At 45.8% G+C, this 13026-nt stretch overlaps 1 protein-coding gene across 3 annotated transcripts in view; it reads left to right on the top strand.

Annotated features, from left to right (window-relative positions):
- Positions 1–13026, top strand: part of ARFGAP3 (ADP ribosylation factor GTPase activating protein 3) — a 54182-nt gene that overhangs the window by 5243 nt on the left and 35913 nt on the right. For all 3 annotated transcript variants that reach the window (XR_003791140.1, XM_029205606.1, XM_029205604.1), the window contains exons 2-5: positions 1657–1775; positions 8754–8826; positions 11200–11331; positions 12267–12350. Coding sequence is in view for 2 of the 3 variants with exons in the window: in XM_029205606.1 (XP_029061439.1) it covers positions 1657–1775; positions 8754–8826; positions 11200–11331; positions 12267–12350 (408 nt within the window). In the remaining variant the exon portion in view is untranslated. The remainder of the gene's footprint in view (positions 1–1656; positions 1776–8753; positions 8827–11199; positions 11332–12266; positions 12351–13026) is intronic.

Below are 13026 nucleotides of genomic sequence, written 5' to 3'. Positions count from 1 at the left end.
ATTTTTGAGCTGGTAATAAGTTTTATAAGTTGTTCATTTGATTAACATATATTTCCTGAATGCTTTGTATGGGTAGATCACTATTTTTCAGGCTCTGTGGGAGATGAAAAAACACACAGAAAACATTTATTGAGTGTTAGCCACGTCCGAGCTCTGTGCAGATGCGGGCAGAAGGCAAGGTGAGGGAAAGGCCCCCGACGCTGCAGGAGCTCCGAGCTGTGCAGGAGGGGGCCCACTCCTTGGACGTGAGCTGTGTGTCTGAGTTATAACAGTGACCTGGACAGAGTGGAGGGGGCAGAGGTCATGAAGGACACGGCATTTCACGCAGGAACAGCTCTCTCTATTAGCATCTGTTGCGGAGCTCAGCATCTTAAAACAACAAACACAAGTTGTCTCACACAGGTTCGGAGGGCCAGGAATCTGGGGGTGGCTCAGTTAGCTAAAATATAGTTTTATTTTTTCTGGAAAACAATTCAAAACAAGTCTATTATTTGTGGAATTTTTAACTGTCCTGTTGTCCTGCCTCTAATTACTCATAAGTATTCATTTCCACAACAAGCACTGTGTATTCTAAAGTACGTTTGTGCACCTGTTATCAGGTGAAGAATGTTGACTTTAGTCAGTGCTGAGGAAGGAAGGCTCAGGGCTTCTCGGGAGGCTGGGGCCTCCACTCCAAGCTCACTCACGTGGTGGTCAGCCGGCCTCTGCTCCTCACTGGCTGTTGGACTAAAGGCCTCAGTTCCTCTCCATGTGGCTCTCCCCACTGGGCGACCCAGTGTCCTCAAGACATGGCACCTGGCGTCCCCCAGAGCCAGTGATCTGGGGGGAGAGCGAGAGAGAGAAAGGAAGCCCCAGGGTCTTTTATGACCTCACCCCGGAAGGGACGCAGCAGCACTTCTGCCATATCATTGGTCACACGGGCCTCCTGGGCAAATCGAGGGTGGGGATTACATGGGGGGGTGAGTACCCGGAGGGCAGGATCCAGGGGAGCATCCAGGGGGCTCTCTTCCTCTGGTTGGGGAGAGAAGAAATATGCACAGACGCCTGACATTTGGTAGAGAGCCACTGCCCAGGGGACAGTAAGGCCTTGGGCATTTCCAGCAGGGGACATCCCTGTCTAGTGTTCATTCATGTGAGTGGTAGGAACCCTGTTGATGCTTCATGCATGAGTCATGAGTCATATTTGAGACAATAAACACATCTAAGTTCTCTTCACTACGTACTATTATAATAGATATGCAAAAATATATAACATATAATTAATGCATTATATTAACAGTCTATTGATATATAATTATATAATACAGTAACATTATTATAATAATAAAAGAAATAGAAATTTGAGGTTTTTAAAAAAAATCTAGGTGAGATATTTTTCTAATAACCAGTTTGTTTATCTATTATTCTTTTTTTTTTTTTTTTTTGCCGTACTGTGCAGCTTGTGGGATCTTGGTTCCCCCACCAGGGATTGAACCTGGGCTCTGGCATTGAAAATGCTGAGTCCTAACCACTGGACTGCCAGGGAATTCCCTCTGATAATCAGTTTAAATTGTAAAGATTAAGCAGCTTTGAAGCCAAATCCTGTATTGTCCTATAGGATGGCTCATTTGGCTAATAAGAATCGATGAATAACTGAATTTTGAAATTTTCTTTCAGGTGTGTTTTGACTGCGGTGCCAAGAATCCCAGCTGGGCCAGCATCACTTACGGGGTGTTCCTGTGCATCGACTGCTCGGGGTCACACCGGTCGCTCGGTGTTCATCTGAGTTTTATTCGGTAAAAGGGGAACTTTCCTCACTGCGGGTGGGAGTGATTACCTCGTTACGTGGGTCTCTCTCCCCTTCTCCTTTATGTTTGCTTTGACGTCAAGTAAAATGAGAGGTTGGTTATGAGTCATGGAGATTTAAATCTTGTGTAATTGAGTAAACTCGGAAAATGAATTATTTCCTACTTGGTCGCTGTGCTGTAGAGCTTGGTGTGAGAGGAAGCAGTGTTGAAGCCACAGTCAGAACAGAAGGCTTGAGGCAGCATCTCCTTTTCCTTTCTTGTCTCTGATAATTAGCAGCACGCAGGAGTCTTGCTCTGATGCCTCCTGGGGGAAGGGGTCTCTGTCGCTCCTCCAGGTGGAGAGTCACTGCAGGTGGCGGGAGACCCTCGTCAGATCAGGGCTGCGGCAGCTCAGCTTCCAACGACACTTATAGCAGAGCCCGAGGGAATGATTTTTGCATGAATTTTAGTGGCAGTTTCAAATGTTTGCAATGTGAAAGACGTGGGCTGCCTGGGCCCCTCTGGCTAGTCCCTGTCTCTGCTCTGACTCTTGGTAGTAGCCTCTCTGGGGCCTTTGTGGCCATCAGAGAAAGATGCCCCCTCTGGACACAGTCCCACAGTCCAGTAGGAGGCTGGAAGTGCAGGGGCACCCCTGAGCAGTCGTGGCTCAGATCTCTGTACGGCTGGCCTCCCCAGGTCAGCTCACCTGTTTCCCTGCCAGTTCTTTTTCCAGGGAAGGAGCCAGCTAGGCAGGCAGGCTGTTTGAAATCATGGCAAGCAGTTTTATTTTATATTATGACTTAAGGAATACTGATACTACAGTGTGATTACCATAAAGAGCATTTGTTCCTGTAGGATAAAATCTATGATAATTTGTAACGAGATATTTTGTATCCTGGCGCAAAAACTATACAGTAATAATAACAACATAACTTTCTTTTTTTTTAAACATATTTATTTATTTATTTTTGGCTGCATTGGGTCTTCGTTGCAGTGCGCGGGCTTCTCGTTGCAGTGGCTTGTCTTGTTGCGGAGCACAGGCTCTAGGTGTGCAGGCTCAGTAGTTGTGACTCGCGGGCTCTAGAGTGCAGGCTCAGTAGTTTTGGCGCACGGGCTTAGTTGCTCCGCGGCATGTGGGATCTTCCCGGACCGGGGCTCGAACCCGTGTCCCCTGCATTGGGAGACAGATTCTTAACCACTGTGCCACCAGCGAAGTCCCCATAACTTTCTTTTTAATGGATTAACTGAAAAAAACTTTATGTACTTTCCTGAGTTCTTTTTTTCAGAAATCAATTTATCAGAGCAAAATGGGCTAAATGTTATAGCCATAGAACTCCATAGGCCATGATTTAGAAAAGGGAATTCTCCTGGGGGTTCTTACTACTTCCAGAATATCTATCAGTTTCCTGTCTTCTTTTCCTTTTTCTTAGATGCTGGACCCAGGATATTTTTAACACACTCTCCCGACCTTGTCTCTTTTTGAAGTGTGGAGGGATTTGGTTGCCAGGGCGGGTTTATTCTTCATGTACTTCTTCCCCCAGGTCAGTTGTCCCCAGTTAGTACGTGGTGACCCACCCTGTCCAGAGGGCGCGATGCTGAGACTGAGGTGACTCGTAGTGTGTTGCCTTCCTTTCTCTCTCGCTGCGCTCTTTCCCTCTTCCTCTCTGCGAGGTCCCGCCCATCGGAACCTGGCCCTCCCTTTTCCTCACCGCTGCAGCACAACACCAGCTTAAACCATTCCAGGAAATCAGGTGGTTTTCTGACGTGTTCCCCAGCTGAGGGAAGGGCTGCCTGAGAGCCTGATGAGGCTGGACAGCAGGGCCTGTTTGGGATGTTGCAGGTTTAATCACTACCCTTTTAAAAGTTAGATAAATATAACTGTATGAATCATGATGCTTATAAATGATTCAAGAACAACTGTTTAAAAAAAAAAAGCACTGTACATATAACCCAAGGGCAACAGTCTAGGATTTGGGCAAGAGAAAGTCAAGGATGATGAGGGTACTAAGGATTTTCTTTTCATGAGGCGGAGGGCTGCTCTTTAAACATTTTTTATTGACTAAAAAATTTACAGGGCTTCCCTGGTGGCGCAGTGGTTGAGAGTCTGCCTGCCGATGCAGGGGACACGGGTTCGTGCCCCGGTCCAGGAGGATCCCACATGCCGCGGAGCGGCTGGGCCCGTGAGCCATGGCCGCTGAGCCTGCGCGTCCGGAGCCTGTGCTCCGCAACGGGAGAGGCCACAACAGTGAGAGGCCCGCGTACCGCAAAAAAAAAAAAAAAATTTACAAACATTAGTTCACTGGGAAAAAAAATCCAAACAGTCCCAGAGTATATAAAGTAGGAAGTGAAAGTCCCTGCTCTAGAACCCCCTTCCCTCTCCTTCCTCTCCCCGTGCTAGCTGGCTGCACACACACATGCGCACACACACAGAGTCCCATTTCCCAGGCATGAACATATTAACAGTTTGGCATGGGTGGAATGTTTATTTAAAAGGAGGTTTTGTGTTTTTTTAGTTTTTTGGGGTTTTTTAAATTAATTTGTTTATTTTTGGCTGCGTTGGGTCTTCGTTGCTGCACGTGGTCTTTCTCTAGTTGCGGTGAACGGGGGCCGCTCTTCATTGCGGTGCGCGGGCTTCTCGTTGCGGTGGCTTCTCTTGTTGCAGAACATGGGCTCTAGGCACGTGGGCTTCAGTAGTTGTGGCACACGGGCTCAGTAGTTGTGGCACAGGGGCTTAGTTGCTCCACGGCATGTGGGATCTTCCCGGACCAGGGCTCGAACCTGTGTCCCCTGCATTGGCAGGCGGACTCTCAACCACTGCTCCACCAGGGAACTCCGGAGGTTTTGTTTTGTTTTGTTTTGTTTTTAAGTAGAATTTCAAGTCAACAAGTTTACAAAGGGAAAAAAATTTTTAGACTACGGCTTTTGCCAAGCAAAAAGGAAAAGGTAGCTGCACTGGGAGCTGACTGCAGAGTGGACCTGATTGTCTGGCCTCTTCCCACCCCACAGGCCTCGGAGCTCTTCGCCCAGTGCCTGTGACACTGAGTGTCCCAGTGCTCCTCTCTCTGGCTCTGTTTATTCTCAAGTTCACCATTAAGTATGTCATGAGCTGTGACAAGTGCAGGGGGTCTCACCCTTGCGTCACTGTTGGTGGGCTGGGGGTACAAATACAGCATAAATAAGAAGATAAACTATAAAGAACATTGATAGAAACAGAGCATGGTGTCTACTTCTGGTTGGAAAATTAGGCAAAGTGTAAAGGAGGAGGTCACATTTGCAGTGAACTTCAAAGGTCTGGTGAGATCTGATAACGGAGACAAGGTAGGGAAAAAGGAGGGCCGCACTCAGACTTTACGAGAAGATATAGAGGTGGGGAAAAGTGAACTGTTTAGTAGCTAGTTTTTATATGCATAGGAAAATGAGGAGAAATAAGATTCAAAGGGGAAGATCTATGTGACCTTGGGAGGGCCAGTCTGGGAGCTTAAACTTTATACTCCTGAGGCCCTTGCGGGGTACACGTGGGAAGGGAAGGCTGATGTGAGCCTGGGTGCAGTAGGCACCCCAGAGATTCACAAGGCAGTGCTAGGTGGGTGATAGGTGTGAGGATGCTGCAGCTTGGCTGCTGGGGGTCTGAATCCCGTTGCCATCCCTAGCTGTTGGTAAGGTGAGCATGTTCCTTACCTCTCTGTGTCTCAGTTTCCTTCCCTTAAAAGTAGAGATGAGAAGGCTTATACTCATCTTAGGGCTTTGGGAGGAGTGAGCAAATGAACTCACATGAATCCTGGCATGTGGCCAGACCCCAGCTTGTTATTTTTGTTTTGTATTTTTTTAATAAATTTATTTATTTTATTTATTTATTTATTTTAAATAAATACCAATGCACCAATGCTCCCTAGCAACAGTGAGAGGCCCGCGTACCACCAAAAAAAAAAAACAACTAAAAATAGAATTAACATATGACCCAACAATCCCACTGCTGAGCATATACCCAGAGAAAACCATAATTCAGAAAGACACATGGGGACCTCCCTGGTGGCACAGTGGTTAAGAATCCGCCTGCCAATGCAGGGGACACAGGTTCGAGCCTTGGTCCGGGAAGATCCCACATGCTGCAGAGCAACTGAGCCCGTGCACCACAACTACTGAGCCTGTGAGCCACAACTACTGAGCCCGTGTGCCACAACTACTGAAGCCCATGTGCCTAGAGCCTGTGCTCCGCAACAAGAGAAGCCACTGCAGTGAGAAGCCCACGCACCACAACAAAGGGTAGCCCCTGCTTGCTGCAACTAAAGAAAGCCCGAACACAGCAACAAAGACCCAACACAGCCAAAAAAAAAAAGGCACATGCACTCTAATGTTCATTGCCACACTATTTACAATAGCCAGGACATGGAAGCAACCTAAATGTCCATCAACAGAGGAATGGATAAAGAAGATGTGGTACATATATACAATGGAATATTACTCAGCCATAAAAAGGAACGAAATTGCGTCATTTGTAGAGACATAAATGGACCTAGAGACTCATACAGAGTGAAATAAGTCAGAAAGAGAAAAACAAATATCGTATATTAACACATATATGTGGAATCTAGAAAAATGGTGTAGATGATCTTTTTTGCAAAGCAGAAATAGAGATACAGACATAGAGAACAAACGTATGGACACCAAGGGGGGAAAGGGGGTGGTGGGATGAATTGGGAGATTGGGATTGACATATATAAACTATTGATAATATGTATAAAATAGATAACTAATGAGAACCTACTGTGTAACTCAGGGAACTCTACTCAATGCTCTCTGGTGACCTAAATGGAAAGGAAATCCAAAAAAAGAGGGGAGGGACTTCCCGGGTGGCTCAGTGGTTTAGAACTTGCCTGCCAATGCAGGGGACACGGGTTCGATCTCTGGTCCGGGAAGATCCCACATTACACGGAGCAAGTAAGCCCGTGTGCCACAACTACTGAGCCCATGTACCACAACTACTGAAGCCTGCGCGCCTAGAGCCCGTGCTCCGCAACAAGAGAAGCCATGGCAATGAGAAGCCTGCGCACTGCAGCAAAGAGTAGCCCTGCTCACCACGACTAGAGAAAGCCCCCATGCAGCAACGAAGACCCAACGCAGTCAAAAATAAATAAATAAATAAATAAAATAAATTTTTTTAAAAAGGGGATATATGTATACGAATAGCTGATTCACTTTACTGTACAGTAGGAACTAACACAGCATTGTAAAGAAACTATATTCCAGTAAAAATTAATTTTTAAAATGTTGTAAGGCAGATTAGCAAATTTGAGTATGTATATCCTCAATTTTAGGACTTTTAAAAATGTTGGGGCTTCCCTGGTGGTAGGGGCTTCCCTGGTGGTAGGGCTTCCCTGGTGGCGCAGTGGTTGAGAGTCCGCCTGCCGATGCTGGGGATGTGGGTTCGTTCCCTGGTCCGGGAGGATCCCACATGCCGCGGAGCGGCTGGGCCCGTGAGCCATGGCCGCTGGGCCTGCGCGTCTGGAGCCTGTGCTCCGCAACGGGAGAGGCCACAACGGTGAGAGGCCCGCGTACCGCAAAAAAAAAAAAAAAAAAAGTTTAAAGTCAGCCCACATTCAGGTACCTATTATGTTCCTGTGCTAGGAGTTGAGAGAAAAATGTGGGACACTCCTGTCCTCTGGAGCTTGCCCCTTACAACAGTGTGACAGCGTCACCACGATGATGATGATGATGGTGTTGATGAGAATTTTAGCCATGTGGTGTTTACCATGAGCCAGGCACCTTTCGGATATTAGCTTATTTAATTTCTATGAGAGCAAAATGGATAATACTGTAATTATCCCTACTTTACAGATGAGGAAAGTAAGGTGCAGAGAGGTTAAGTAATTTCTCCAAGGCTGTACAACTCGTAATGGCAGAGTTGAGATTTGCACTTTCAGGCTGCCTCCAGAGACTGTGCTGTGAGCTGCCTGCCACCCTGTGACCAAGGGGGGTGGGGATGGCACCTAACTGAACTTGAAAATGTGGTGACTAAGCAAGATCTTTCAGGGAAAGGATTTCAGAGCAAGATATATAACTTAGTCACCTTGCTTGGTAATCAAATTCTAAAAAGAGATTTTTTTTTTTTTTTGCGGTACGCGGGCCTCTCACTGCTGTGGCCTCTCCCGCTGCGGAGCACAGGCTCCGGACGCGCAGGCTCAGCGGCCATGGCTCACGGGCCCAGCCACTCTGCGGCATGTGGGATCTTCCCGGACCGGGGCACGAACCCGTGTCCCCTGCATTAGCAGGCGGACTCTCAACCACTGCGCCACCAGGGAAGCCCAACCTATACCCATTTTAAAATGTCCACATTCCTTTCCAGTTAGTGTGGGACAAGCTAGTGTTGAATATGGGTTAGCCTTGCCTTTTGCTCATGTCTGTGGATTCAATAGAAAGATTTCTAATATTGTCGCGCAGTTATATCTTGCTTTACGGTGATCACTTGGTGAATTATTTTTGTTAGGGACTACAATTATTGCCTTTTTCTTGCTCTGATTTGATCTTAGATTATAGATAAGTAGGGCATAAGGTGTCGGTGGGGGATAGGAGGCACTTGCAGTTTTCACTTAAGCAGCATTAAAACCTGAGTTTTCTCCGCTCCCTGGTGGTGGTGATGTTGAGTGATGTTGAGACTCCCTTCTACTTGATGGTAAGACTGTGAGCACCCTCCAGGCTCCTGTTAGGGGTCACACTGGACAAATCGATAGCCAGCCTGAAAAAAATCCAAACAGTACATCTATTTTTTGGAGGCTTGGCTTCTAGGAAGGGTGAGAGGGGCCAGGAGTGGCTTGTACCAACTAGTGTGCACCCTGGAGTCCTAGCACCCTGGAAGCATGTGTCACTGTTAACACAAACTTAGAATTCTTCAGGATCCGGAAGATCGAGGAAAGCTTATCCTCAAAAGTTTAGTGGCTTTGATCATGGGGAAGAACAGTATTAACATTTAAGAATATTTTTTCCATTTAGATCTACAGAATTGGATTCTAACTGGTCTTGGTTTCAATTGCGATGCATGCAAGTTGGAGGAAATGCTAATGCAGTAAGTTCATTTCAGACTTGTCATTTTCTTCTTGTATAAATATGTGTTGCACTAGTGAAGAAGTTTAACGTTTCCATGTAAGAGTTTGGGAGGCCCTGTCGGACCTCGCGAAGACACGGGCTTAGGAGCTGGATGACGCAGCTCGCTTGTTTATCCAGAAATCTATTCAAAACCTAATAAACACGAAGCTCTGGGCTAGGATACAGTGATGAACAAGACAGATGAGACCCCGCCCTTACAGGCAGAGACAGAGAGCAAGTAAAGCAGTAAATAAACAAAGTAAAAGGTGGTGATAAGTGATTTGAAGAAAATTAAACCAGGAAGTGATGGCACAGAGGAATTGGGAGACTTCTTTGTGATAATACAGTTCTTTAGTATCTGAGGGTGACTTTTAGATGGAATGCTTCTAGCTTCTTTTACCTGAATTTTATTTAATTTATTAAATCTACAGATTAAAGAACCTGTTTTCCAAATCTTCAATTACAGTTTATAAATATCATGTATCAATTTATAAACTTAGTAATTTCTGTGTTAAAAAATAACTTTTTAAGTGTTCAATTAATTTATAATTTTAAAAGAGCAAATTTCCTTAACCCCATTTACAAACCTAGTTAAGGATCCTCACACATTTTAAACTTCATTTACAAATTCAGTATATCTGATTTCTAAAACGCTAAACTGTCAGCCTTATAAATCTAGCCAGCAAAATCATCCTTTATATAAAATACCATCGTGTTTTTATAATGGTATGCCAAAATGATATAGGTTGAGTAAATAGAATTCCCTTAGACATACCATTAAACATTCAAAGTATTGGAAATCAAATTTGTCTACGTTTCAAATAAAAATTATGTCTAGCATCAATTAAATATTTAAAATTAAAACAGTAAATCTAAAATAGTAGTCTTCAGAATACCCAGACTCCCCTGGACCAGCGTATCTCAGCGTTTTTTCATTATTGTTCCTTAAGCAGGAAAATTGAATTAATAGATGAACTTATTTTAAATCTAAGTTGGATTTAGTTTTCCCTAGTGAGAGAAATTAAATACTAAGGAATATGATTTTGTCAGGTAAGGGTGATCTTTGGAAGGCTACAAACCATTGTAATAACTAAGATTTTTTTGTTCCACTTTCCAGGAAACCATTTTTGCCCCTGTTGAGAATGCGTGCCTTAAGTATTTCAAGCATGTTATTAGAAACCCATACCCATTTTCATTATGTCCACAAACTTGTTCCTCAACTTAATACTGTGGGTTTGATAGTATCTGTCCTTGTTACTAAACCTTCCTAGGCTGCAGAGTCCCCCACCAACTCCAGAGAGCAGCTTCCTCGTCTCAGCCAGTGGAGATGGGGCGGACGGGGTGAGGCAGGTCAGTCAGTGGTCCTTCAGCTCAAGCAGTGGCATTGGAACCATCCTGCTTGGGTTTGAGTGCCAGCTCTGCCCCTCGCTTGTCTGTGTGACGTTGAGCAAGTTGTTGAAACTCTCTGCTTCAGTTTCCCTGAGAGTCTGGCCACGAGGATTTGACGGGATGGTGCCCACAAAGGACCAGACAAGACGTAGTACATGTGGGTGCTCCGTACCGTTACACATCCCATTGAGTTAATAAGAGGATCCCTCATGCAGGCTTTTAGAACACCTGCTTCAGTTAAGATATGAATACTGTAATTCATTGTCTGTACATAGATCAGAGGTGGTTGAAAGCAGTGTCCTCTAATTGTCTAAACACCTGTTTCATCACCTTGCCTATGCTGTGGTCTCCGCTGATGAAGAAATAGTGCTGGACAAGGAGAAGGTTAGCGTGGCTCCTGACTTGTCAAAAATTCCAATGTAGGGAGCCCCCTGGTGGCCTAGTGGTTAGGATCCCGGGCTTTCACTGCTGTGACCCGGGTTCAGTCCCTGATCGGGGAACTGAGATCCCACACGCTGCACAGCAGAGCCAAAAAAAAAAAAAATCATCTCATATAGATACAAAGAAAAAAAGAAAAAAAATTCCAGTTTAGTGGAATCTACACTAAAGTGGGTTCCTCAAATTAAAAGTAGTCCCGAGTGGAAAGCGTCCCCCCAAATAGCACTCTGGATGATGGAGGTGGCTTAGTGGAGCAGGAGGTGGCTTAGTGGAGCAAGGAAGGGCCAGTTATTTTGTCTTGTGAGGCACATCTCATGTCCACTTTTACCAGAATGTTAATGTTACATCTGTGGAAGGTATTACCCCTTTTACAAGGAAAAATTTTATAAAAATTTTTCATGGTTTAAATTATTTTGGTTTTCACTAGTATTTTCAAAAAAATCCTTCATAGCATGCAGTAACATTTTTGATCACCATGTTAGATTTAATGCAGCGATGTTGTTAACCCGCGTACTTTCCTTTGCAGTCTTCCTTTTTCCATCAACACGGGTGTGACACCAACGACACCAATGCCAAGTACAACAGTCGCGCTGCCCAGCTTTATAGGGAGAGAATCAAGGTGCTGGCCTCCCAGGCAACCCGGAAGCATGGCACTGACGTAAGCACAGCGGGTTGTGGGGGGGGGGGTCTCCTTCAGAGGAACATTTGTTTCAGTAGAAAAAGTAGTTTTTACCCCAAACAGTAAAACTCGCTAGCCGGCTTCTCTTACAAGGAAACAGCGTGTAGCGGATTCTTACTATTCACGGTCCTGCTTGATAAGTTTGCTTTGAACACTGCACGAGAGTCCTGCAGCATCACCTTTGTCAGCTGATCAACACTAACCTTATTTTACCTGTGTTTCTGTTTAAAGACACCTTCTTTAGTGTATATTGTTGACTCACTGACACTGAGCTGGCGGCCAAGGGCATCGTGGCTCGAGCTGAATGACACTCAGCTAACTGCGTCCCTGTGCTTAGGAACGCGAGGTGGCACTTCAGCACCGTGCTCGGGACCATTGTAAACAATGGGTCCACCAACAAAAAGCACAAAAATGTGGAAAGCGTGTCAGTAAACAGCCCGTAAAAGGGACCCGTGTTTACAGCAGGAGCTGAAACAAGGAAGCAGAGTGTCGCCTTGTTCCACCTCAGCTGGGAACGTGCACCTGGGGTGACAGACTCTCTGCTGCTCTGCGTGTGTCCGTGCAGGACGGCAGATTTGGGGTCACAGGTCGACTGTAGCATGTAGACAGATTCGCAGACGTGGAATCCACAAATGATGGGGGTTGACTGTACTTTGGAACCTTCCCTTAGACGTGAAGCCCTGGCTCTTTCCTTTCCGGAAATGGCTTGGGGAGCTGGCGACTGTCTTCCACAGGGTCTGGTGGCAGAAGTTACTGGATTGATGTGTTACTAAAATGTGCTCAGGGGCCCTGACTTTATAATAATGGAAAGTACAAATCTTTAGCAGACAGGCCTCCAGAAAGGGAGCGAAGAGCATTAAATAAACACTTTGAAGCAAGTGAAATGCTGAGCGCTGCATGTGTTTTTGTTCCAGCTGTGGCTTGATAGCTGTGTGGTTCCACCTTTGTCCCCTCCACCAAAGGAGGAAGATTTTTTTGCCTCTCATGCTTCTCCTGAGGTATGTGTTACACTTCACATAATTTTCATGTGTGCTTCTAAGGCATAACTAAAGTTATCAACAGTAAAGTTATAAAGGGCATATATTTAAAATGTTTCAGTTAGGATATAGGCTAAGCTGCTGTAGCAAACAGCCCTGAAATACAGTCAGGCCTGGAATAAGGTAGGAGTTAATTTCCCACCAGCAGCGCAGAGGTGGGCCGTCCAGGGCTGACCAGGGTATGGATTTTGCTCTTCTCATTGTGTGGCTCCTACCTCAGCGTGCAGAGTGGCTGCTCCAGTTCATGACCTTTCCCAGCCAGCAGGAGGAGGACGGACATTCGGGAAAGCAAGTGCCCCATCCTTTTACAATCTAGAGGTAGCACACGTCACTTCTGCTCATAGCCTGCTGGCTAGAATTCAGTCCCATGCCCTATACCCAGCTTCGAGGGAGGCTTGAGGACGTCTTACTAGGGGTTTCCCCAGTGCAGTTCAGAGCTTTGGAACTGACAAAGAATGAAGACAGTTTTTTGGGGGTTTTTTGGGTTTTTTTTTGTTTTTTTTGCAGTACACAGGCCTCTCACTGTTGTGGCCTCTCCCATTGCGGAGCATAGGCTCCGGACGCGCAGGCTTAGCGGCCATGGCTCACGGGCCCAGCCGCTCCGTGGCATGTGGGATCTTCCCGGACCAGGGCACGA

This window comes from Monodon monoceros, unplaced genomic scaffold, assembly GCF_005190385.1.
Source record: "Monodon monoceros isolate NGI ecotype Baffin Bay Population unplaced genomic scaffold, NGI_Narwhal_1 Super_Scaffold_6, whole genome shotgun sequence".
Classification (NCBI taxonomy): domain Eukaryota; kingdom Metazoa; phylum Chordata; class Mammalia; order Artiodactyla; family Monodontidae; genus Monodon; species Monodon monoceros.
Note: the sequence above shows the minus strand (reverse complement) of the source record. Positions and strands in the feature narration are given on the sequence as shown.